The 24,783-nt window shown below is 40.5% G+C and overlaps 1 protein-coding gene and 2 long non-coding RNA genes across 4 annotated transcripts; 1 reads left to right on the forward strand and 2 right to left on the reverse strand.

Moving 5' to 3' along the window:
- Positions 1-1,151: 1,151 nt before the first annotated feature.
- Positions 1,152-3,417, forward strand: LOC145435684 (uncharacterized). Of its 2 annotated transcripts, XR_013913947.1 has the most exons (5): positions 1,152-1,978; positions 2,032-2,094; positions 2,159-2,260; positions 2,329-2,858; positions 3,399-3,417. XR_013913947.1 is itself a non-coding variant. In XM_080312982.1 (4 exons), the coding sequence occupies exons 1-4, from the start codon at positions 1,870-1,872 to the stop codon at positions 2,466-2,468; spliced, it is 414 nt and encodes a 137-aa protein (XP_080169108.1). In that variant the 5' UTR covers positions 1,152-1,869; the 3' UTR covers positions 2,469-3,373. The 2 variants fall into 2 exon arrangements, 1 of the variants encoding a protein (XP_080169108.1); XM_080312982.1 differs by lacking the exon at positions 3,399-3,417 and having other exon boundaries at positions 2,329-3,373.
- A 4,099-nt stretch (positions 3,418-7,516) lies between these two features.
- Positions 7,517-8,373, reverse strand: LOC145435267 (uncharacterized). The gene is made up of 2 exons (XR_013913776.1): positions 8,286-8,373; positions 7,517-8,219 (listed from the first exon to the last, which is right to left on the reverse strand). It is a non-coding gene; the product is annotated as an uncharacterized LOC145435267 (long non-coding RNA).
- A 2,646-nt stretch (positions 8,374-11,019) lies between these two features.
- LOC145435524 (uncharacterized) lies at positions 11,020-13,196 on the reverse strand. Its single transcript, XR_013913876.1, has 9 exons — positions 13,002-13,196; positions 12,826-12,934; positions 12,677-12,758; positions 12,493-12,608; positions 12,294-12,434; positions 12,045-12,201; positions 11,332-11,537; positions 11,169-11,272; positions 11,020-11,087 (listed from the first exon to the last, which is right to left on the reverse strand). It is a non-coding gene; the product is annotated as an uncharacterized LOC145435524 (long non-coding RNA).
- Positions 13,197-24,783: the final 11,587 nt, after the last annotated feature.

Genomic DNA, 24,783 nt, shown 5'->3' on the forward strand with positions numbered 1-24,783 from the left:
TAGTGTTAAAGGTTAAATTGAGGCGAAACTTGGTTGATGGTCTGAAATCGGTCAAGCGTTACACAATTTAGAATGCGAATCGAGCAAAACCTCCCAAGGAACAGCTCTTGGTTTCAAATAGGTTGTTGAAAATTGACATATAGTCTTCAGGGGTAGTGATGAATATAAGTTGACCTTAACAAGGTGTGTTGAGTCAAAAAAGTATGGGAACCATCGGTTTACCATATTCCAAACTTAAGCATATCCGTTTACAAATGCAGTGTACTCTTGAGATGGTGATTTCCCCACCTTACAGTCAAAAAAACAAAATGAAAAAGCTATGGAAAATTGTCTTTGTAACCAGCTTTCATATGATACCCTACTTGCTTGAATATACTTATAAGGTTTTGCTCGATTCGCATTCCAAATTGTGTAACGCTTGACCGATTTCAGACCATCGACCAAGTTTCGCCTCAATTTAACCTTTAACACTACACCGCATGGCATTCAATACCACATGGGAATATAGACCAATATACTAGTTACTCAGAAAACCCAGTGCCAAATCTCAACTGCAATCCAACATATGTTTAAAGCTTTTTGAATTTTACATTGATAAACCTGAAGGTTGCAGAGCTGAAATGAGCAGAAAATCATCAATTTTTCAAAACTACATAACTTTTGACCCCGGGGATCAATTTTCCTCAAATAAACTTTATTGTGTTCGAAATTAACTTATCTATGCATGTACCAAATTTCATAAGATTTGGAAATGTGGTGGTTCCAACTTTTGTTGTCCAGGTTGGGAATGGCCCCAATACCTTACCGACATCTATGACGAATCATAGTCACGATAATTAGTGTTGCTACTCTAGGTTCCTGGAAAAACACAAGATTATGTCGTGAAAAAACACTAGATAATTGCTGGAAAAATTTGCCGTTAAAAAGTAATCATGATGACTAAAGGTACAAATCCATGGATAAGAAGTGTTCCACACATGAATTCGTCATTAGTAATCATCAAGTTCATCAAATAATATCACAAAGGGAAAATTGCACAGCTAGCCTAGGGGAATGAATGATTTTATTATTCCTTGTGTGGATAAGGCTTTTAACGTATTCAATACACTCAAGTATGCTGTCCTCGCCAAATGAAAATCTTGCCGTAATCTGCAGACTGAGTTCTACGAGAAACGACAGAGCATCAGAGCGAAATCGCTCTTCATTTTTTCATAGACTTTGGGCCGAGGCCAATTCTTCTACTCAGCAACGAATTCGATACTCAACTCGCGTCAAAAAGTATACTCACACTCAAATACGTCAGAATCGGCTCTCAAATCCAAGTCACCGCACCACCAGACTTAAGTGTCGATTTTCACGGTCGGGCAGCCAACCGCAGGAAGTAACCTTGGCAACACCCGCCGCGGTTATCCGAAATAGGCCAGTAGGCCAATTGAACGAAACAAATCTGCTGAACTCTGTGGAGTTAGCATAGCGTTTTGCTGTTGAGTGGAAGCGAGTTGGTTGTGATGGGTATCGTATGATGATGCTACAGCATTTTTAACTTTATTGCGTCAAGGTATGGAAATATCGGTTATATGCGTCAAGGTATAGAAATATCGGTTATAATGAATTAATGATGTTATTTGACAGATACAGAAATAAATGGCCTCAAATGCAATTGTACGGCGAGAGCCGAATTTCTTGGATAAAGAAAAGGCTTTGTTATTAGAGCTAGTAAGACAAAGCCCCTTACTGGAAAATGAAAAAACCGATAAAGTTTGTGTGACTGCCAAGGAGAGGGCATAGGAGCTGCTGTCTATCGAATTTAATGCGGCCGGCCTCAGCTGCGAGAGGTCAGTAAAATGCCTGAAAAAAAGATGGCAGAACATGAAGGATCGCTGCAAGGCTGATGCGGCGAAGCTGAAAAAAGAGCAGCTCAAAACCGGAGGAGGGATCATTGAGGTCGATGTTGACCCTCTGAGTGAGGGAGTGGCATGTATGTTTGAATTTGCTATGTGGGGCGGCTCAACATGAAATTTTGCTTTATAGCCGTCGTTCCGGGGCAAATATCGGACCTAAATAATCCCTTCGACGATGATGGAGACAAGTCCTGTGAGTCGTGCGAAATTATCTCATGTGTATAGTGAATAACCGAATACTCTTTCATCATTTCCAGTTGTAGTACTCAATTCCGTCATTGAGGAGGAGGAGGATGCTGGGAACAAAGAAAATAATATGAGCACAAGCTCTTATCAATCAACCAGCTGTAGTCGTCGTGGTGAGAACAATACCAAGGCTGCATAGTGCCAATGGCCAACGAAATTGGCAAAGTCATTTTATTTTCAGACGAGAACATAGGTAAAGGCATTGAAGCAGTGAAGGCGGAATACATGAGGGAAACAATTAATGAAGCGACGTGGATGAAACAGTTGAGGATAAGGGAGTGTAAAATGATGGAGGAAGAAAGTATATTGAGGAAAGAATAGCTGAGATTGAGGATCAAATATTTGAAACTGAAAATCGAGAAATTGGAAAAATCGTTAAAAAAAATTATTAATATTATTAATATTATTAGTAATAAAAGTTCTAGTTCCGAATGTCATGTTCGTTCTTTGCTCACCTAAATGATAGCGTCACGCTCGACTCGTCTTATTCCATACGAGAGAGAAGTCACTAGCACATGTCAGTCTTTTGCGACGACCGTGCAATGAGTGCGCAGGTAGTGCCGATGCGGTGGTGAACGTACTAGAGTCGAAACGATACTGAGAAGATTAGCATGCCCCTGGCGCAAGGGGGAGGGCACGCAAAATTGTGCAGAGTACTAAAGAAGAACCTAAGCGGAGAACATCTGAATCGATCGTGGCTGTCGCAATGGGGTAGGTCGTACTTGGACTTCACATTATGCTGTCTGTAACACGATGCAGGCCTCTTCGAGCGGCCCCTATATTCAAAACCCTGTGGTTCACTGATCTGTACTAATACAAATAATGAGGAAAGGCGACGGTGTAGTATATTGATAAAACAGAATTAACGAAAACAAATAGTAAGAAATGGAGCAAAACCAGTAATTTGTATAGTAATGAGGGGTCTAGTGTGATTTCCTGTCCAGCGATAATGAGGAAGACAATGTGGAATTGAGAACATAATTGTCATACAGGCACCCCCATGTGCAAGTTTACTTGCTTCTATGAACTTATGCGTAATCTCCACTCTGACTCACACTGAAACTGTCCGCGAACCGGACAAAATCCCCTCGCGGGTCGTATGTTTCCCGCCGCCGTCCTAAACTGTGACACAATTTTTTAAGGCAAAGCTCAAAATCTCGCGATGAAGCTCTGCCTTACTGCCCTCCTTGAAGCTGTATCTCCTGCATTAACATGAGGCACGTTAATAGTTTCTTGAAATTCCTCTTCCAGGATCTGATTGCGGGTGATCCTGCATTGTGCAGACAAGCGATGGTGATGATTATGGTGAGGCTATGGTCCAACCTTGTGCGCAAAGGAATACTCAGCGCCAGAAATCTCCGTTTCAGCACTCCAAAGCAATGCTCAACGCGGGATCTCGTGGAGATGTGCTTCTTATTATATCGCTTTTCCTGTGTTGATGTTGGATTCATTAATGGCGTCATTAAATATGGGAGGCAGGCATAGCCGTTGTCACCGAGAAGGATCCCGTCAATCACGCCTTCCTCGAAATCACCCTTGATTGCACTGTTGTTGAATATGCGCGAGTCGTGAGTGGAGCCGGGCCACCTTGCAACTATGTTCAAGATTTTGCGATCACTGTCACATATAACTTGTACGTTAATCGACATGTATCCTTTCCTGTTACGGAATATTTCGGCCTCGCTACCTCCTGGTGACATGATAGGTATGTGAGTGCAATCGATTGCCCCCACTACTCCAGGAAAACCAGCAATTTTGTAGAAGCCTTCGTGGATCTTTTGAACGTCAGCATAAGAATACTGGATGAAGGAAGGCTTCTGAGTGGCGATGGCGTAGGCTACTCTATGAATGCTGCGCTTTGCTGTGCTGCGTGACACACCCATCAAGTCTGCATCCGATTGCTGTATGTGGCCTTTGGCAAAAAAACGTAACGCCATAAGGAATTGGAGCAGTGGGGGCAGACATTGCGGTCGGACAGATAATGACTGTTCATGTTTGATAATCCTGAAAATATCGATCTTTGGAAAAGCGATAGCGCTTGTAAAACTTCTTGTCTGTATATATTTCTAATGGATTGTGAACATCTTTCAAATAATTTTGTGGAGTGTGGTGGTGGTTTCGCTCTTCGAGTATTTCCAGAATTTCAATTGGATCTTCACATTCGTTTAAGTTCATTTTGCAGAATACAGGTGTAGGTACACTATTACTTGCTGAAAGTTTTAATAACAGGATATCGTTAAAAAGTTAGATTGCAGGAGCTTTGATAACCTAGGGTCCACGGATAATATGGATAGTACATGCGACCAGTTGAATGTGAGAATATAGCTGGAATATGAGGTACTGCACTGGAAGTGCATCCTGCATATAAAGCCGGCGCTGTGAGAGCCTAGGGTCCTTGGATTGGTACATGTACCAGGAGTTTCGTTGAGAGTTGCACTACGTTCGCCGACAGCTGCTAGCGAAACGTATGCTATGCATACTAGCGGTTCCAAATAACAGTCAACACTGCCCAAGCAAAGCGATATTGCTGATTCCTTATATCTGTGTGTAGCCCACCATACGCTGTGGTGGTGATTTTCGGACGACAGCCTCCTGTTGTCATGGCGAAACCAATCACGCATATCAGATTCGGAGTAAATAAAATCTGGCAACATGATTCTCGAAAATGACGTCTGAAAATCGATACTCAACTAAGTGACAAGAATTGACGCGCACTTAAGTTTGAGTATCGATCAGCACTTAGTTGAGTAGAGAATCGCACTTAAGTGCTGATTTGTTAAGGAGGAGTTGGCCTCGGCCCTTTCGCTCATACGTACGGATTCACAGCGCACCCTGTTACGTAATATTTGCTTGTTACTCCACCACCACATAGAATCATTGAATGCAAACATAGCCAGAGACACTAAATCGCCTGCCTTATCAGCGGTAAATTTAGCGGATAATCTAGTAGTTTAGCGTTAGAATATTCATTGTTCGCACGATTACAGAAAAACACTAGATCTAGTGTTAAAACACTAGCAGTGGCACCACTAGGCCTATCTACATGTCGCTAGATGTCTCGATAAATTACCCGACATAAGGTGACGCAATCGTGCGTCACAGACAACGCAACTTTGTCGAGGAAAGTTACCCGCTAGCAGGGGAAATCGGGTAACGGAAACGTTCGTCTGGATAGTTTGGTTTTGGTATGTCAATGGCCGTGTAATTGATTGTAAGTCAGTTTTATAATATTATAACTAACTTTTAGCACCTGTTGATGTAATTATATCGGCAAATGGTGATATGCCTATACCGGCAAATGGTGAAAGTACCGTACTGCACGAACGAAATTCTCTGATATGGACCATTCAATTTACCCCCCGATAAAAAAGCAAGCCTTTCTACCAAACACTACTTTAATTTAGGCTCTAAGAATGTTTGCTGTAGCATATTTGTTGACTCAAGAAGTATTTGGTACCTAACGACTACTTTTGCAGATGATACGCGTTCTTATTTGACCTAGTCACTCTCCATAATACCCATACTCTCTTTGCATTGGGTTAATAACTAATTATATACCATCGAATGTAATGCAATGTTGACGTTCGATGGATAAACCCTTCTAGTACTCAGCTGTCGAGTGTTGATTAATAACAACAAGGCACCGCCCACGATTAATAACAGCAAGGCACCGCCCACGATTAATGACAACAAGGCACCGCCCACATACACAAACTCACCCACTATGCATTTACTATACACATGGTCCATGGACACATCAGATCTTGGGATATACATTAATTGATAGACGATAATGTCATATATAAAGTAGACAAGACGATAATGTCATATATAAAGTAGACAATGTCGAAAAAAACAATACATTACCTGGTCGGAACAGGAGGCAGAAACAATGATAGCGATTATCCGCGAGCGTCAATTGATTGACGAAATAGACAAAAGGCGGTAGAGGAACCGAAAACTATTCAGCAATGCCTCGGAGTAATTAAAAAGTCGAGGTATTCAGGAGGTGGCAAATAATAGCCCTTTTTCGTTCGTTGCAGTCTTGGTCTTATATACTGTTCTATCATTATAGGACGTCATGTCGCGATAAATGGAAGGCGATGAAAAGAACCTATTATAAGATAAAACAGGCGGTCCACAATTGTGTAATGTTGATACATCACCCTGTATACTAGTCGTTTGTTTTCGTTATTACGTCACGCAGACAAAATATTTCCTTCATTTTGAATTTGATTCACTGCATTACTGACGTTCGCTACTGATGAGATTCAGTCTAAGACAGTGGTTCTCAACCTTTTTTGACACCAGCCCCCCCTTGGAGCTCAAACGATTGTTGAATTTCGCAGTTGGTGGCAATTTTTCTTACCTGCTTCCAAATCACATCAATATTACATACACACTCTATCCCACGGCACAGTTTCGGTGTCCGTAATAAATTTTTCAGTGATTCTTTGCAAAATATGGCAAGATGCCGCCACTGGTCGAGTCAATGTTGCAACAAACCTTTACATTGTTGAAATCGTTTAAAAATTTGAAAATGAATTTTACAGCAGGATTTGAACTATAAATTGCATGGTAACCAGCTGATGGACGATATTTCGACTGCGTTTGAGAGCATCATTTCGAACATAAAATGTATTTATTGATGATAGTTACATTTGTGCTTTTTTGAATTGGTAAATTGTAATTTTGGAACGTTGATGAAATCACATGGGACGGATCGATTTCATTCTTCACGTTACTTTGTCGAATACTGATGCTGTGTTTACGATCAATTTCTGCCTCTGATGTACATATTAGTTGTTAGAGTTACCCTGTTACAGCAACATCCAACTAGTACTTCCGCCCCGAAATATGCGTCGGAATGGGCGCTAAGCAGCTCACGTGGCCGCATTACTTGAAAATGAATGAATTGCTTGGCTCCCGGCCTCGAACGTGTGGTAAGATAAATGCCGAGAAGCTTAATAGTCAGAGAGTACGGTTTGTAACTAGTCATATTCAATTCTTTCTACAGGCATTGCAAAGCAGAGTAGATAACTTTCAGAGCCCATCAAGCAAAGATCATAGTGATGATGATGGTGACGCATCTTCTTGATGAGGCGACCCTGTCAACGCCGACTGTTGTATGCGTGCTGGATGACTCCGTTTCGGATGAAGAAAAAGAAGAAAGAGTAGAAAGAAGAGGAAAGCGGAAAAGGCATAGCGGTATAGATCTCCCTAATATTCGGTTTATTGCTTTGGCGTAAGATAATCATATATAATCCTTCGATTTCAGATATTGATGACGTGGTGCAGGCAATACGAGAGGAAGGGGAGAAAGACCGCGAACTCCTCAAAGAAATGTTCGAATAATTCTTTTACAACTGTTAGAATTCAGTTTCTTAATATTTTGAGTAAACCAAAATGTTACGAAACATAGAACAGCAAAGAAAAATCTTATAGGAGTAGTTAATATCGCACAGAATGGCGAAGTGGATAGTTGTTTTCAAGAAAACGGACAATAGCTTCACGGATTTCACTGCCTTCCGTCGAAACCGTGCTAACATCGTCATTGTCAGTATGTTGAGCTTGCGGAGCACTTACAGGTGGTTGTGCATGCTCACATTGTGCAACAACTTCTTTGGCAGTCTCGCATATATTGTGCAATACACAGCATGCGGCAATGATGTCAGTAACCATCACGACGCTTGTGTCGATCTTTTTTGCAAGAATCCTCCACTGTTCTTTGAATCGCGCGAATGAGTTTTTCACAATAATGCGGACTGAGCTACGCTAAAAATTGAAAGACTCGTATCTTGGCTGAAGAGCAAAGCCGACATATGGTTTCATGAGCCGTTTACCCAGCGCGTATGATCGATCACCAACAAAACCGGAGGAATATCGAACCCTTCAATCCTCTTTGAATTCTTAAAATTTGATATTTCCTAATTATCCTCGCACTACTCAAATGACATCCCGAAGGTTATCTTCACCTGAGGAAGTAGGTGCGAGTATCGCCACAAGTTGGAAGCTCGCAGAACTGTGGCATCGTGACATGACCCTGGCATTTTGACACTTATATCCCTGAAACTGAGAGAGAAGATTGGAATTGATCCATAGTCCAAAAATTAAACCATATTCCGCTACGCGCCGTACCAGTACTTGTCGTCCACAACTGCTTGAAGTATTATAGACTCCCAACCTTTCCTGTTGGTATAATCCTTTCTGCCAATATAGCTGGAGCTGTGACTGGTATGTGCGAGACATCAATGCAACCAAATACCTAAGTTGATGTAGGCCTATTTGTCAACCGGGCAGATTAGAACAGTCAACACTCAAAGTAAAGTATTGGTATAACCTGTGGAAAATGATGAGTCTCAAATATTCGTCGACTTATATTTTCTTCCTCTTCCCTTGATGGCATACAAATAAATTTCGATGCTTTTGCTGAAGCTGCTTCGCAAAATCTGCAATCAATATAGTAAGGTTGCAGTATTGCTCTCGTAGCACCAGCAGGTATTGCAATAGTCGATTTAAACCTTTTCACAAAGTTGTGGACGGCGCTGTCACTTCAGCCGAATAAATGACCAACTGTTCTGTATTCTGCTGTAGAACCTACGCCGAATAAATGACCAACTGTTCTGTATTCTGCTGTAGAACCCAACTTAAATATCACTATTGCAATTCTTTTTGACGTGTCGACTGGCTTCCGTACAGAATCTTCACCTGTGAAAGCAAAAAACGACTACGCACCCTGAATATAGGTTCCATACGTGGCTTTATATCGTCATGAAATTCGTCCACGACTGATTCAAATGTCACTCGCCTCATTCGGAAGCTGTTCATCCAATCGTCGTCGTTGTTTTCACACATGAACCGCCTCCAAAAATCATCGTACCTTAACAAACATTTGTGTTTGAAGTGAATCAATTATTTCGTTATGTCGATTATGATGATTTAGGCTGATGGAGCTGTGGTAAACTGACCTAGATTTCATCCACAATTGTGTGGGAAGACGGCTGTCTCGCTCTCGATTCTCTCGCTGAAGTACTGAACAGATCTTGAGGTCCACAGAATGTCCTGATCATCTTTACACATGTACTTTGTACCTCCTGGCTTGGAAGAAAATAATGAATTTCTTGCTGTCTGTGAAAACAGTTTTAGAATCCACTCTCAGATAAAGGTGTGTTCACAGAAAGCACAGTCCCGCTGATTACCTTCAAAAGGTGACTGGTGTCTGAGCATATCAGAATAGGTTCATCGGGTCGGGTTGGTTGAGGTGCATAGAAATTTTGATAATTAGGGGTCGAAACAGCTCCGTGAATAATCGAGAAGAAATTACGATTGGTTGATACACCATCAGCCACAACTGCATGGATCTGAACATTCCATTCCTCACATACCGTGACAGCTTCCATGAACAAGAACATGGACGCAAGTGTGAATGCCTTTGTTGTTGTACGCAAGTGTGAATGCCTTTGTTGTTGTAATTGGCCACCATGAAAATGGGATGGAAAAAAAGTTTTCGATCAAATGACCGCAGATAAAACACTAAAAAGACAGATTCAGAAAAAAGTATTAACATGGTAAGCTAGTCCATAAATTTATTAATGGTGCTCCTCACTGCAAATATGAGTTCCAATTTGATCCGGTGTATGACGGTTAGGGTGGAGTGAAAATGACTTTTTTTTTCAAATCAAAAAAGGCCTTCCTCAACCCTGACAAATGACCTAAAACTTCAATCAAAAGTGACTTCAGGGTGTTGCCCCCATTTCCAGCCGGCAACCCCCCAATTTCTGCGCTTAGGGGGGTAAAATGGCCCATCTCGGCAACCGCTGGTCGTAGAGTCATGATATATAGCTCAAAATCTGCGGAAGCATCATGTTTCTATCTGTCTTCTGAAGAAAGTTTTCTCTATTGTGAACACAAAATGAGTTATAGCCAAAAAACTATATATACGCACATTTTTGTTGAAATTCAGCATTTATTCTGATGAATTGTGATCTGTCATTAGTTGTTTTTTTTAAATAAAGTAACACACTGGCACTACCGAATATTGGGCCCATATTACAAATATATTCACAACACAGTCCTTTTAAAATCGGTTCAAAACATCATAATGAAACATTCACATTGAACGTCTTATATTAAAAATACCACGAATTGGTTGGTATTGAACCTTATCAACAACTTCCTCCAACGATTGAGCACTTAACTGATGCAGAGTTAGAAGAATGCCGCGAGAAGCCTCTGATTTTGTTTCATCCATGCCACAATCAAACAGTGGAACGACATGTAAAGCTCGTAACAGAAGCATCAGCACTAGTTTCGGGATTTCAAAGACGAGATGGCCTCATTCGCCGAAAAATTAAGTCCCGTAAACTGATGAAAAAACTTGACAAAAGAATGCATTTTTAATATGAGACGTTCAATGTGAATGTTTCATTATGATGTTTTGAACCGATTTTAAAAGGACTGTGTTGTGAATATATTTGTAATATGGGCCCAATATTCGGTATTTCCACTGTGTTACTTTACTTTAAAAAAAACTAATGACAGATCACAATTCGTCAGAATAAATTCTGAATTACAACAAAAATGTGCGTATATATAGTTTTTTGGCTATAACTCATTTTGTGTTCACAATAGAGAAAACTTTCTTCAGAATACAGATAGAAACATGATGCTTCCGCAAATTTTGAGCTATATATCATGACCAGCGGTTGCCGAGATGGGCCATCCCCCCCCCCCACGCGCAGAAATTGGGGGGTTGCCGGCTGGAAAATGGGGGCAACACCCTGAAGTCACTTTTTATTGAAGTTTTAGGTCATTTGTCAGGATTGAGGAAGGCCTTTTTTGATTTGAAAAAAAAAGTCATTTTCACTCCACCCTAATGACGGTCCCCGTAGTCCACAAAACCAATGATGCGAGAATCTTGATAAACCAGATTCTCTCGAACTGAAAGTTGCAATACAAATTATATTATTTCACAAAAATTTGCAATTTGATATCACATATGCAATATACACAATATCTTACTTTTCATTTCACCAATGGTAAGGTAGGCATCAACAGGGTCCTTCAGGCGTTTTAATTGCTCGGATGCAATTTCGCATATGCCAGGCTTTGATGACGCCAAGTTCCTAAATCAAATACCATGTATATAGGCAAATCAAGAGATAATGTGAATGTCTATGTGCACCTGTAATGACGCAGGGTGCCAGAAGAAGGCAATGTTAGCATTCCTGTGGTTCGAAGCATGTGATAAGCTGATGGTGCTCGGCGTAAAGCTCAATCGCCCATCTGATAACATCAGGGTGGTATCTGCGGGCATTAGGATGCCTTTTTGCGTTCGAACATTGCTCTTTAAAAAACATCCTCTGCCATTCGTTCATGCTTTCCGCTTCACTCTCAACAATATCCTTAAAAAAATTCTTCGTGATTAATTTTTTTCTTGTCGATACGTCCATTAACATAACATATTTTGGAAATCAAATAAGAGGACACTTTTTTAGAAATTTGCAACTCGAAAAACCGGAGTAAAATCCTCAAAAACCGGTTATTTTTCCCCACTTTGAGATCGGTTGACTAAGAAAAAAAAGGTCATCACTTCTGCTCAGAGCTCAAAATAACGTTCTTTACTCCACATTGCCAGGTGGATGACTAAAAAAAAAAGGTCTTTTCGCTCAGAGCTAAAATCACCGTTTTTCACTCCGAAATACCCGCCGGAGCTTCACTTCTGTGCTAATATGCGGCATATCACTCGCAATTTGCTCTAAATCTGCCTAAATTTTCAAAAAAGAGGACAAAATCTCTAAAAAGAGGACAAAAGGGCGTCCTCCGAGGACACTTTCAAAAAAGTCAAAAAAGAGGACAAATCCTCTTAAAAGAGAACGTATGGTAAGCCTGATTAACATTCATACCACTTCCACTTTAGCTGAATGAAGATCTTACTGGACAGTTAAACAATCATCATCTGAACCGCATGGAGTACTTTTTGAATATCTTCTGTTGTATCTTGTTTTTACATCATATTTTGTGCACATGGTGCATGCAATAGAATCGTTCCAAACTGAATATAGATACATCAATTCTAACAATTTGACATATTCTTCAATGCTGCTCACCGTAGTTTTGATGTAACTCAACAAAAAAAATACGAACCTACAGCTTCGCACAGAGGAGTTCTTGAACAAATGACCTTTTCCTGTAAATGATCCGCAGCCCAAGATAAAGTCTTATGTTGATGGGTGTTTCGTGTTGTCTCCTGTACCCCGATACAAAGTCTCATTCCGTCAAGATAACCTATACAACATTGGGTATGACAGATTCTGAAAAGTGACCGACAGTAGCAATGGCATACTTAGAAATTGCTGAAGAGTTAAAAATTTCAAGTCATAATTCGGAAGCTGGTTTGGAGGGAGCTTCCATCCATGCAATGCCGCTGAATCAATCATCAGACTGCTTGTAAGGGAAATTCTGAAACAATTGTTTCATAGCAATATAACGTAAATTGATCACCCATATTCACTTAATTTGCAAGGTACCTCAATATTGGCACAATATCTTCAATACATTCCCATTTTTCTATAAACAATTTAACATTTCTCTCACTCAAGCTCCATATCTCTGCATGAAATGAGATAAAATTATAATGGCTTAATGAAGGTTGGCTACAGCTGAAGAGATTCCTCACACCTGTATGTTTTTTTCAATTTGTGGTAAGACAGGACAACATCCCTAATATCTCTATGCAGAAGTTTGTCAGGAAGTTGCTTCCGAACGGCCGGTTGTTTTCTCAACTCCTTTATAACAAATTAGAGTAATACGCTCATTGGAAAGTTTCTATTAAGGTAAATAAAATCGTCTTGCCTTGCTACTGCTGCATTTGGATGGCAGATTGAGCCTTGGCAATGCTCCAACTTTCAATTCCTTGCGAGATTTATATTCTATTACATCTGATTCTTCAAAGAGATTTTCGCGAATTCCAACCATGTAATTAGGTGAGGACAATACTCAGAAAAGAACTTTTGAGAATAATGTCACTTCAGAAGTATCTCCTTTTCGAACGATAGTCTAATCCAGTGGTTCTCAACCTTTTTGACCTCGCGGCACACTTTCAAAATGAAAAATGGTCCGCGGCACACTAGAACAGTGGTTCTGAACTCTTTTGGCTTACGGCACAGGCAAACTACCAGGATGCATATAGCAGCAACCATAGTCTTACAGAGGTATGGTCACTGACGATGTACTTCTACCTTTTTGGAGCACTCAAGTAGGCTTTTCTCTGCTTGATTTTTCTTTTATCTCTGCGGACATCTCACAAATATACGTCTAAGAATGGTATCATTTGACATGGGGATCGTTTTCAATTCTTTCCAAACATTTCTTTACAATTTTATGGCTGGCCGGAAGAAAAACATTCTCCGTTTCAGTGTTAGGTTTTGAATTATCAGCTATTACCACATAACTGGCCTGCTGATATCTCGTTTAAACTTCAGGCTGAGCTTAATTTCATAAGATTGACTGGACAATAAAGACTGCCCACTACCGCATTGTCGATGTAATTAACCGTCGCATCGAAGAGTCCAATCCCAATTGCCACTAACAAACGCAGAGGCGTAGAGGTGCATGGATGCCAAACGCATTTCCGCGCAGATCGTGTAATAGCACCTGTGAAGATATAGTATACCTCAATAGTGTTACTGACAGCCACCCGCAGTTAAAGTTCCAACAAACCGCGATAATAAACCTCAGCGGCGGGGAAATTTGTAACTGATATAATTTGATCAACTTTACTTCTCAATTCTCGAATTTGCCGCCTGCAACATATAACGTTTCGCCCTGTGCCTGCATTTTACCTGCAGTGCTGGTACGCTACCTAACAATCGAAATGTGAATGGCTGGCTATGTTGGCAATTCTAATTTGTAAACGTGAACATCACTTCCAAATGAGTTCATTTCTCGATGGTGAGAATGCCTTCCTGGGTATTGGAGGCTTATGTAGGCTCCTACTGTAAAAGCAGTGTGCCGTGGTATAAGTTGGCATCTTTCTGGAATCAAAATAAGTAATATCGGTATGATGTAAAATGATCATCGATGACGAAGAGATGGCAAGAATACGACTACAAATATATCTATAAACAGAAGAAGGCCATCAACCTGCGTCATGTCCCTGTTCTGCCTCCAGTTTTGATGGGGGTGACAAATGAAAGGTGAACACTTCGGCCACACCTAAATATCACGGATCAATTGCCAGAGATTAGTTATCACCGTCCTACATGCTACTATGGGTGGGCAAATTAGCGTATCACACCCATTGACGATGGAGGCTCCAGTTGGATTCATGGCAGCGCAGTAGCAAGTTACAAAGCGTCGCAGATTTATTAGATTCTCCGCTCCCCTACACGTTGCTGTGCTCAGAGCGTCTTTACAATAAAAAGCCCAGAGAAAGAATCAATCCATGGATGTCAGATTGAACTACTAGATTGAGATATCGTAACTACGGTCGCCTCGACAGTCTAATATCTTTTCACTGCATCGGATAGTGCATCGCGTGTCTTGATCGGGTAAATTCAATAGAAAAACCAACAATGCCACACTCAAAATTTGGATTTTTGTTATACTTCGACATAGTTTACCACATTTGCTCGCGGCACACCTGAGCAGGCCAATTGGCACACTAGTGTGCCGCGGCACACCGGTTGAGAACCACTGGTCTAATCAGATGAATCACAGCTCAACAAGATTCTCACTTGCCAAGGCAACATGGGAAAAGAATAGGATAAATGGTCTTACGTTTCCTTATGAAGCATCACTTTAATTTTGTCCCCCTTTTCAAAATCCCGCAAAGATAATATGAATTTCGTCAACTCTTCATGATGTTTTCTTTCATTTGCTTTTCGAAGTAAATCAGGTCGGCGAATCCGGAAGAGTGATCTTCTGCTGTCCTGACTAGCCCGTTTATTTGAATAACTACAACCTGGAATCGCGCAACTACAACCTGTTTTGTGGTGCAAACAGACGATCACCATCATCATTGGTTTATTACCAATTTTATCAGTTCGATACACCACAAAATGCGATACAATGAAAAGACAGGAAGATGTCGAAGCGACTGGGAGTAGTCTATGGAATCGGGACACTTACCTTGACCTAGGCGATGTAAAGAGGAGGCATGCACAATGCACATGCACACTAGGGCTTTTCAGAAATGACTTTTTTTCTTAAATCGTACTGGGACTACTGGCTACTTGATAATATTGTTAGGGTTACTTAATTTAGGCCTACACACAAAATTTGGTTCAATTCCAGCCAGTAACCGCTTTGGTACAGAAGTAAGTTTCTATTTATTATTTAAAAATAAATAATAAAAAATTCGAAAATTTTCTGTTCACCCCGTGAAAGTGTTAGGCTGTCTATAGAAACGATGCTCACCAAATTTGATTCAATCCCAACCAGCGGAAGCGGAATTATCGCCGTCGAAAAATTTGGATTTGAATAAAATAGTATTTACGGTGAGCACAACTATAATAAATAAACAAAGAATCGGTCACCGTAAATACTTTTTTATTCAAATCCAAACTTTTCGACGGCAATAACTCCGCTTCCACAAATTAGAATTGAACCAAATTTGGTGAGCATCGTTTCTATAGACAACCTAACACTTTTATGGGATGAACAGAAAATTTTCAAAATTTTTATTATTTATTTTTCCATAATAAATAGAAACTTCCTTCTCCTGTAGCAAAGCGGTTACTGTCTGGAATTGAACTAAATTTTGTGTGTAGGCTTCAATTAGGTAACCTAACAATTTTATCAAGTAGCCAGTACGATTTGAGAAAAAAGTCATTTTTGTAGAGCCCTAATGCACACTGAATGAAAGTGAAGAAGATAGCATTTCCACATTTTCAGAGTACTATGTAATATTGCATACTTGCCGGAGTGTTATATTTTTTAAAGTAGTTTTAGGACATGTTTGCGGCACTTTTGTGATGTGTGTATTGATAGATATCAAGTGTCCCTATTCTACCAAATCAAGATCATTAATAGACTTGAGCGTTTATGAAGAAAGTCTTCATTTTGAAATGAGTCGGTCATCGGTGATACTATAGTACTTGCCTAGCATCACAAGTACTTTGACAAGTGCAGGGCAGCTTGTGCACTGCATACTCAAAACTTATGCCATTTAATTATTTTGGACCCGACGATTACCTCAAGATTCTGAATAGAAGAACTCTCGCTTGATTTTACAAAACTCTAAGAGTGCTGACGAAATCAATAACTGGCGAATAAATTCGACAAATTCACAACTTGAGAATGTATTTCCTTTGTACCGAGAATGAAACAAATAGAATGTAGGTATTGGTCACAGATTAGGTATTCCTGATTAATGTTGCCAACTTGCCATAGACGGATGCAGTTTTGACTCAAGCTATACACTGCTACTGTGGAGGTAGTCTTAAACTGACGACTCACTTAAACACACAGAGTTGGCTTGAAAATGAGCAGCCATAAGCAATACAATTGATAGGACTGTGTTGGTATATTGAAATTGACGAGAATAACAGCAAGCAATATAACTGTGAGTACTCCATGGGAATCTGTAGTTATTGCGTTTCTGCATTGCGTCGACGTAAGTATTTCCCACTGACAAGCCAAGATCCTGAACGGCGTTTGTGTAAATTTAGGGTGCTCTGGGCCTGAGAACGACGGTAAGGGATACCAGTGTTGTTGGGTCCGTATGGTTACGAGGCTGGTCTCACACAAATGACCTACTGGTGGCATTGGTGTACCATATGTCGACAACAATTTCAGTTCCTTCCCAGCGTTTTGGGTGGATTTCTTCCAAGTTCAGGAAGTATATGTGGTCGCGACTTTTAAGGCCGGAAGCGTCTCCAAGTGTTCGCTCCACCTCCCTACGGTGACGTCATTTTATAGACAGTTGAGCTGCATTTTCTCACCGTTCGAGGGGTAAATAGCGTGCGTGTGCTTCTCGTTCTTGCGATAAAGGAGATGGTGTCTTCTGGAGAGCAGTTTTTGGCAGAGATACCGATTGCATCATACAAGATGCCGGGATCAGAGATGCCCCGGATATGGTTTACATATAGCGCACAGTGCAACTTCACTAGCACAGCAATCAGGTACAGATTAGTGAGACTAGCATCAATGTTTGCATTGATTTGTTAAACATCTGAAAGTAGGTATCTATAAAGAGAATAAAATGGTTATGAATTAGCCTACTCTCTGATTTTTGTTCAAGAACTTTGTGTAAATTTTGTATAGGGCGCAATGCAAAAGCTACTGAAGGTAGAAAATTTCAAATTTGGCTAAACTAGCCCAATTTGTTATACATTTTTTCGAAAACTCAACCATTTCATGGCGTAGCCAGTAAAATTCTATAAAACTATTTTATTTTTTCAATAATTTTTTTTTGAAGAATCTGATAACTTCACTTCTGCATGTTGGAATTGAGCCAAATCTAGTGTGCAACCTTTCTTCGAGCCAACCTAACAATTTTGTTCATGAGACAGTGAAATTTGAAAAAAAGTTGTTTTTGAACAACACTGATGTATAGAAACTTGATCAAAATTTAAAAAAAAAACATTGGCTACAGTGCCAGTACTAAATTATACGAAGTAGTGTCACGAGTAACAGCAAGACCTGGTCTTCCATTAAAAGAATCTTTTCATTCCAGAGTTAGAATGATACCAAATTTTAAATCACTGCATCATCACAAAAACCAGGTCGAAAGTACGGTACTCTTGTCCTTGTCCGGCAATAGCAGTCTTCTCAGCACTATCCTTGAAACAATCAATAACTTCCTTCTGATTGGCATGGTTCAACATAAATTTGGCTGACCGAAATTCTTGATTATCTTTTTCGATAAATGGCACAGATATCTTAATAGCTAACCGATGCCTGCAGTTGATGCATCTATTTTTAATCTTAAATCATTTGCTATTGAAGCTGACTTGATTACGCTGTCTTGGGGCACACAAAATACCGGTGTGACATTTGATACCACCAAACAAACAAGTCAACATAGATCAAATGTTAATTATATTTATCATTCTATCTAGCCTTATTAATTTCAGTCACCTTCCTGTCGTTTTCTGGCAATTTAGAAGTCGATGGAAAGACTATTCCGAATTGTTTTCTCATCCATTATAACAAATTGGCACGTTATACCCTGGCATTTTGCGCGGCTGCAAAACAACATAAACCTACCTAGTTGGTGTCTAAAAGTCCTGAAACTAGCTAATAAGTCATAGAAGATAACATAAAACCCAGAACTGTACTTCATACAACCTCACTGAGACAGAAAATACGATTTGAAAACAGACCAATAACGCAAATTAACACAGGGAGCGCCTATCTAATATAGTTGTCTGGCCCCAGCGAACCACAAGTCACGTGACTTTCGAGCCCAATAGATAACTAAGGTAAACCGTGGATGCGACGCTAACGGGCGTCACGTGATTTCGCGCTCTGATGACTGTCTACGCAGCTCGATTTGTTTTGCTGGGCGCTTGTGGAGGAAGATGTTACTTTCTGCATTTGAATAGGAATATCTATCCATGAGGTTAGTTTAGCGAGTAGCTACTCCGTGTGGTTACTAACCATTGTATTGGGTTGATGCTACATAATCAGTGCTGGAGAGATGGGCAAGTGAATACAATTTTAAAGCCGTCAAATATGGCTATACGGTACATGAGAATTGTTGTTTTATACTCTCTACCAGAGATGAGCATGGATTAGGATTTGAAGAAACCGGATTTGTGAAATTTTGTCGGATTTGGATTGGATTAGGACATAGAAATTTCAAATCCGCTCATCTCTGCTCTCAGTCTCTACAGGGATTCGAATAATTGTGGATATCGTTGTAAATTTTAAGACATCGCTGAGGTAGGCGAATTTGATTGGGAATCACTTCTGACTGACGATGTGATCCAAGATATGTTGTACAATGACATGGAGGACGGTGGAGGAAATGAAGCAACAGCTAGCGAAATCAGGAAAAGCACGAGAGCCATCCTTTTCGATTCTAGTCTGACTGCTGACTTCATTCAGCAAGTCAGTAGTGCACTAACACTTTCTGAATTTGGAAAGCAGAAGATTGATGGATTTTGGCGCGAATTTGTATCGAAACCGGAATCAGCAACTGTGATACGGCATTATCCAACTGAAGCAGTTCACGCACAGGACTACTTCAATGAAAATATATCTAGAATTGAGGAGTCAAAGTTTCTTTTAGGCGCAATGAAATTTATAATAATGATGGGTTCGGTCAAAGAAGATGAAACTAAAAGGGGTTCAATTCAGCAATTTGAGAGTCTCTTGAGTACATTGCTTGGTACACTTTGAATACGGCACGAGGACCTACTGGACGTGAGCGCTTTCGTTTCGGCATTGTGAAGCTGCTGTGCAACGACCAACCGCGTGGCTCCTTTATTTCATATATGGGGAGGAAGGCTGGGTGTTTAATGTATCCTACAGAAGAGTATATGTTTTATGTGGAACATGTTTATCTGACGTTCTGTAAAGAAGCCAACCGTCACCCATCTTCCATCAATTTCGAAAATGCCAAAATCGCCATTTTCAGTGGGCAGTACTATGAATCTTTTATTCATAGGGTTTACAACCTGTGTGTAGAGGATGCATTTGAGTCGGATATAAGACAGCTCGTCACTTACGTAACGTCATTGATGATCCTAGTTATTTCACGCAGCGTCGCAAAGCGACTGTTTGAAAGCCTGCACGATAAAGTGACTACCGCAGCAGTTTCACTCCGCAGCCAGCTATCGCAATAGATAGGTGATGGGAAGGTATAGCATCTATCTCACCAATTTCCATTACAAAGTTCAACACTTGGTCAATTTCTACATTTTGAGTTGACGATAAGATGATTTTGACTTTGTATCACACTTCTTGCAACATGATACTGTGCCTACTGTTCCTTTCAAAAGATGCCGACTAGATTTTTTACGTCGTAGCACTTCCTTGCAATATAAGACTGTGCCTACCGTACTACTTCTGTCAATGAGTCCACACATTCCAAGTCGAAATGCAATTAGTTCCAATTAAGAAATAGTAGCTAGCACTATTGATTCTCGGGCCTACTGACGCATGCCTCTTAATTGATTTGTCAGTTTCAATTTGTGTGCTTACTATTCTTTCGGTGTTCTGTATATGCCTCTTATATAGGCTACATGCTCTAGACCAGTGGTTCTCAACCTTTTTCGTCACTTCTCCGACTTGACTCAAATACAGCCGTTTCAACGCGGCATCGCTGGGGATGTATTGACTCGATTTTCTGATGACTCGAGTTGGCCAAGACCGACATTTCATTGTAATTTTGAAGACTAGTAAAGTAATCAAATCACGCTATTGGGATTTCGTCTATCGGTAATTGGTACTTGAAATTGCGACCAGACACTGCTAAAAGTGAGGAAAATCAATGCGAATCATTCGATGTCACCAAACAGTTATAAAAAGTGGGTAACAGAGTTATAAAATGTGGGTAGTGGGTTTAACAAGACTTCAACTCGAAACTGAACACACTTGAAAATGACTCGACTTGATGTAAAAGTGAAATTGGCTTGGTTGGTCACAACCCTGGCAATCGCCCCTTCGTTATTTTCGCCTGCTAAATCGCCTCCTGGCTGGCGATATCGCCCGCTATCGCACTCGCTGTCAATCCCTGTCTGTATTGAAGCTTTTAAAAGGTTGACTAATTAGGTACAAGCATTGAAAACACATTTGTTATTGTCGCGATAATCACCATATATATTTCGGGATATCCACATGATAGTGGTCCCTATAATGTTGCTCATCAGAGGCGCTAAATGGCTCCGATGTAATGTCCATTGTCCAGCCTTAAGAAAACCGCGAGGCCGCCGACTTGATTGTTCACGACTGTGCGAATTTCCGCAGTCCTCTCAGGCAATCTTCGCGATGCATGATCCTCCAAAAAGGCTCCCAGTGTCGCATCATCATCCGGTTCTGTTTTGATCTTAAAGGGGCACTGCGCTCTAAAAATGATGTGGTCTCAAATTGAAGGTAAAAACGAACAAAAATTTTTGGCCGCAGCCATTTCCTTCAGAACGCCACCGTAATGGAACTGCGATTTATTGAAATTTCTACAAGACCAGCTGCCGCGGCTGCTTAACCCGTTACATGGCACGATGTCTTCATCGTCGCACTTGCTCGACGCGATAAGGCAGTCACGCAGAGAACGAAACTTGGACACATTTCCTTCATAACATCGGCTGACAACTATCTAAATTTCGTTCTCTGCGTGACTGCCTAATCGCGTCGAGCAAGTGCGGCGGTCAGCAATCTGATGATAATGAGATAGTCACTGTGAATATTTCTATTGAAGCGGATACCATGAGAACTGTCGTCGAGGATTTTATAGCCGAAAATCAACACCTCAAATCCCTTCAACAATTCTCTATGACATATGATCAGCATATGCCCAACAGTTTGACCCCAATTCGTATTTTTCTAAATATGGAGTGCTTTTAAATCGAGCAAATTTGCTGTCAGTCTCTCCCGCGGATCTGTTGCTCGATCTCAGCAGTTTTATTAATCCTCAGAATATAGGAAGGAACGCAGTTAAGGACATCAATGACACGGACGTTGAAATACTTGAATATATTGCTGGATTCTTGTTGAGGAAGTTGTGTTACCACCCTTCAACCATTGAGTTGGACAAGCGCGTCATTATGAAGTTGAAAGGTGAAGTCAGGAAAGGATCTTTAGCCGACCAACGCAACAGAAATTTTAATGGCTCAGCTGACCGGCTATGGGGGGCTGTTGTGAAGTGCATAGAATTAGTTATGCACCTTAGACTGGTTATGCACATAATTAGTTATGCACCTTAGACTGGATAATGAGTTTAAGGCACGATTCATGTTATTATCTGGAGTTGTCGATTTATATTCCAAGCTCATCTCTGAAGATCCACATTGGATCCCACCTTAGACTTAGTTATGCACATAATTAGTTATGCACCTTAGACTGGATAATGAGTTTAAGGCACGATTCATGTTATTTTATCTGGAGTTGTCGATTTATATTCCAAGCTCATCTCTGAAGATCCCACATTGGACGAATTTACAGTCAAATCTGTGTTTCAAAAATTGTTTTTAAAATTTATTAAAGTACGGGCTCATTCTTATTCCGTGAAATTGAGGAACGAGTTGAATAAAAAACATCTACATCGCAAGGACAAACAAGGGTCTCAGGAAGCAGTTGAAAAAAATGAACAACTGAATTTGGTATACATAAATTGAATAGGCCTAAGTTTTGAGTGTTTTCATTATCAAATTAATAAAATTGGTTCAGGAACTATGACGTTTCTTTAGCGGTTCTTCGTCATTTTTTCCGTTCAACGATGTCCCCTTCACTGACTTCTTCATTGATATAATTCGTTCGTTGTATCCGAAGCTCAACACAGACGGATTATCTGCTCCACGGCCTAGAAATTCAAGGATGCCAAGCTGCAGAAGTTTGGTCGTAGTTAATTGCATCAGCCCCACCGATTGCTCTCTGCATGCTGAAATGTCGCTCCTGACAGTCTTGCGAAATCCTTGCTAAGCAAACCCATTTATCGTTGTGTGCTGGAGGAGGTACTTAACTAAGTCTATTATTGACGGTACCAGCATACAAATACCCTGATAAGTTAGAGAAGCAATGAAATCAGTTTTCTCGGTACAGCACGTGGATTCCTTCCAGGTATGAAAATAATTTAAAAATTCGTGTTGCAGCCACGATAAGCGTGGGTCGCTGATGTTTGTGAACGATGCCATAGTCGGGTTCTTCTGGCTCGTTTTCCGGAAGTACTATCACAGATGTCAAAAAAATCATTCCACATCTTTGCGTACTCGGACGTTGCTACGAAATCAGCTCTTTCCAGCTGTCTTGCAACAGATATTGAGAGAACCTGCTCAATGAAATTGAGCTCTTTCTCATTTCTGAGTTATTAATAGAGTGCTACGATTGTAATTATAAGATAACTCATACCTGTGCTGCATATTTCACTGACATTTTCGAGCGAGAATTTAAATAGATATGGGAATGCTAGACTTTGGAAGGCTGATGGAGATCACTGGACCACAAGTCTTTGTAGATAACTTCCATGAGTTTCCACAGGATTTGCCCCAGTGTATTTTTAGCGTGGAATTTCGCGCAGTCTGAAGAATATAACCAGTATTTAAATATATAGGTTGAAGTGAAACATTCCGTGAGAATATTTACCTTAATTAAATGAGGAGGATCTGGCCATAAATAGATGAAACTATCCTGGCTGAACGGGTTTAGTACCTTATAATCGGTATCGAAGCCGTCAATCAGGTTGGAGAAGAATTTCCGATTATTGGCAGCACCATCCGCGCATACGCATATGAGTTTGAAGCCGAATCTTTCTACAAGGAAGAGCATATCCCAAAATACAGAGGTCAAATGATAATACTTCGCTGTTGCTGCATAAATATTAAATATTCTTTAAACACAGTGTTTTATGTCCTTTGTCGAATTACCAGTTTTAAGCGAAACATCACCTCTGAGGAAAAATGGTAGCATTTGGGAAAGTGAGCCACAAATACTTTTTATATACACTCCAAGAACATGTGTTGCCATCGTATCATCGCTTGCAAAGGTGTCTCCATAGTTGACGAATCCGATAAGTTTTCCGGAGGTACCATCATAAACAATCCTTTATTAATTTGCATTTCGTCAAAAGTAATACATATGTATTTCTCTTCATTCGGCAATGACGACGAGAGATTTTCAAGTTTTTTTTCAATATCATCTCCAAACCTGATTTCAGGCTTTTCTGCGTACCTGGGATAGAACAACTTTGCAAAATTAATAAATCACTATATAATTGATAGCCTTTTTGATAAAGGCACCTGAAATCTTGCAGCGTGGACTTGGACGGCAGACGTAAAACACCACGGAATTCTTCATAGGCAGCCGGAGATTTCGAATCGATGGATAGGTATAATCTAAATCAAATGTTTTCTGTAGCCGTATAATACTCTGTCAGTAACCTAATAATATCCGGGTGATAGCGTTCTCCTTTTTCTTTAACACTCAATAATTTCAGCTGTTCCTGCCAAAACAACTGCTGGTAGGGCGTGAGCTCATGGTCTACAGTAGAGCTGGGCAACATACGGCCCGCGGGCAGCTTCCCGTCTTACATGATAATGTTGCCCGCGGCTGATTAGTCTGCCGAGATTCCCCACTACTTGCTTACTACGTCAACTTTTAGTGACTGTATGTTAATATATTCGAGTGTGCGCAGTTAATATATTCGAGTGTGCGCAGTGTGCGAGAGTGGAGCTTACGGGTAAGTTCGTCGAAGAGAGATAGATGACTTGCATTGTCAGCATTTACAATGTACTTAACCCCAATGTTGTTTGTGCCAATCATGGTGTTTGTCGACTGCAATGGTCATTTACACCAGGCAGCTATTTCTTATTTTTGATTCCGTAACCGCTAACTGGTAGCACTGCACAGTGCACACGTACAGGCTTTTGTGAGACATCACTTGATAGTTATGCCAATGAGATGGCGAGGAGGAGCCTAGATAAACCTCCAACACTTGGGTAGCAATTCCAGAGTCGGACTCGAACACACAACACAT

The sequence above is a fragment of the Botryllus schlosseri genome, chromosome 3, assembly GCF_051294905.1.
Source record: "Botryllus schlosseri isolate E-star chromosome 3, Bs_hap1, whole genome shotgun sequence".
In the NCBI taxonomy this organism is placed as follows: Eukaryota; Metazoa; Chordata; class Ascidiacea; order Stolidobranchia; family Styelidae; genus Botryllus; species Botryllus schlosseri.

What these genes read in the sequence shown, in the direction of transcription:
- LOC145435684 (XM_080312982.1), top strand. Translation starts at nt 1,870, where the DNA reads ATGAAGGATCGCTGCAAGGCTGATGCGGCGAAGCTGAAAAAAGAGCAG. An exon ending in TCTGAGTGAGGGAGTGGCAT is followed by an intron (nt 1,979 to 2,031) that starts GTATGTTTGAAT and finishes TTTGCTTTATAG; the next exon opens with CCGTCGTTCCGGGGCAAATA. An exon ending in CGATGATGGAGACAAGTCCT is followed by an intron (nt 2,095 to 2,158) that starts GTGAGTCGTGCG and finishes CATCATTTCCAG; the next exon opens with TTGTAGTACTCAATTCCGTC.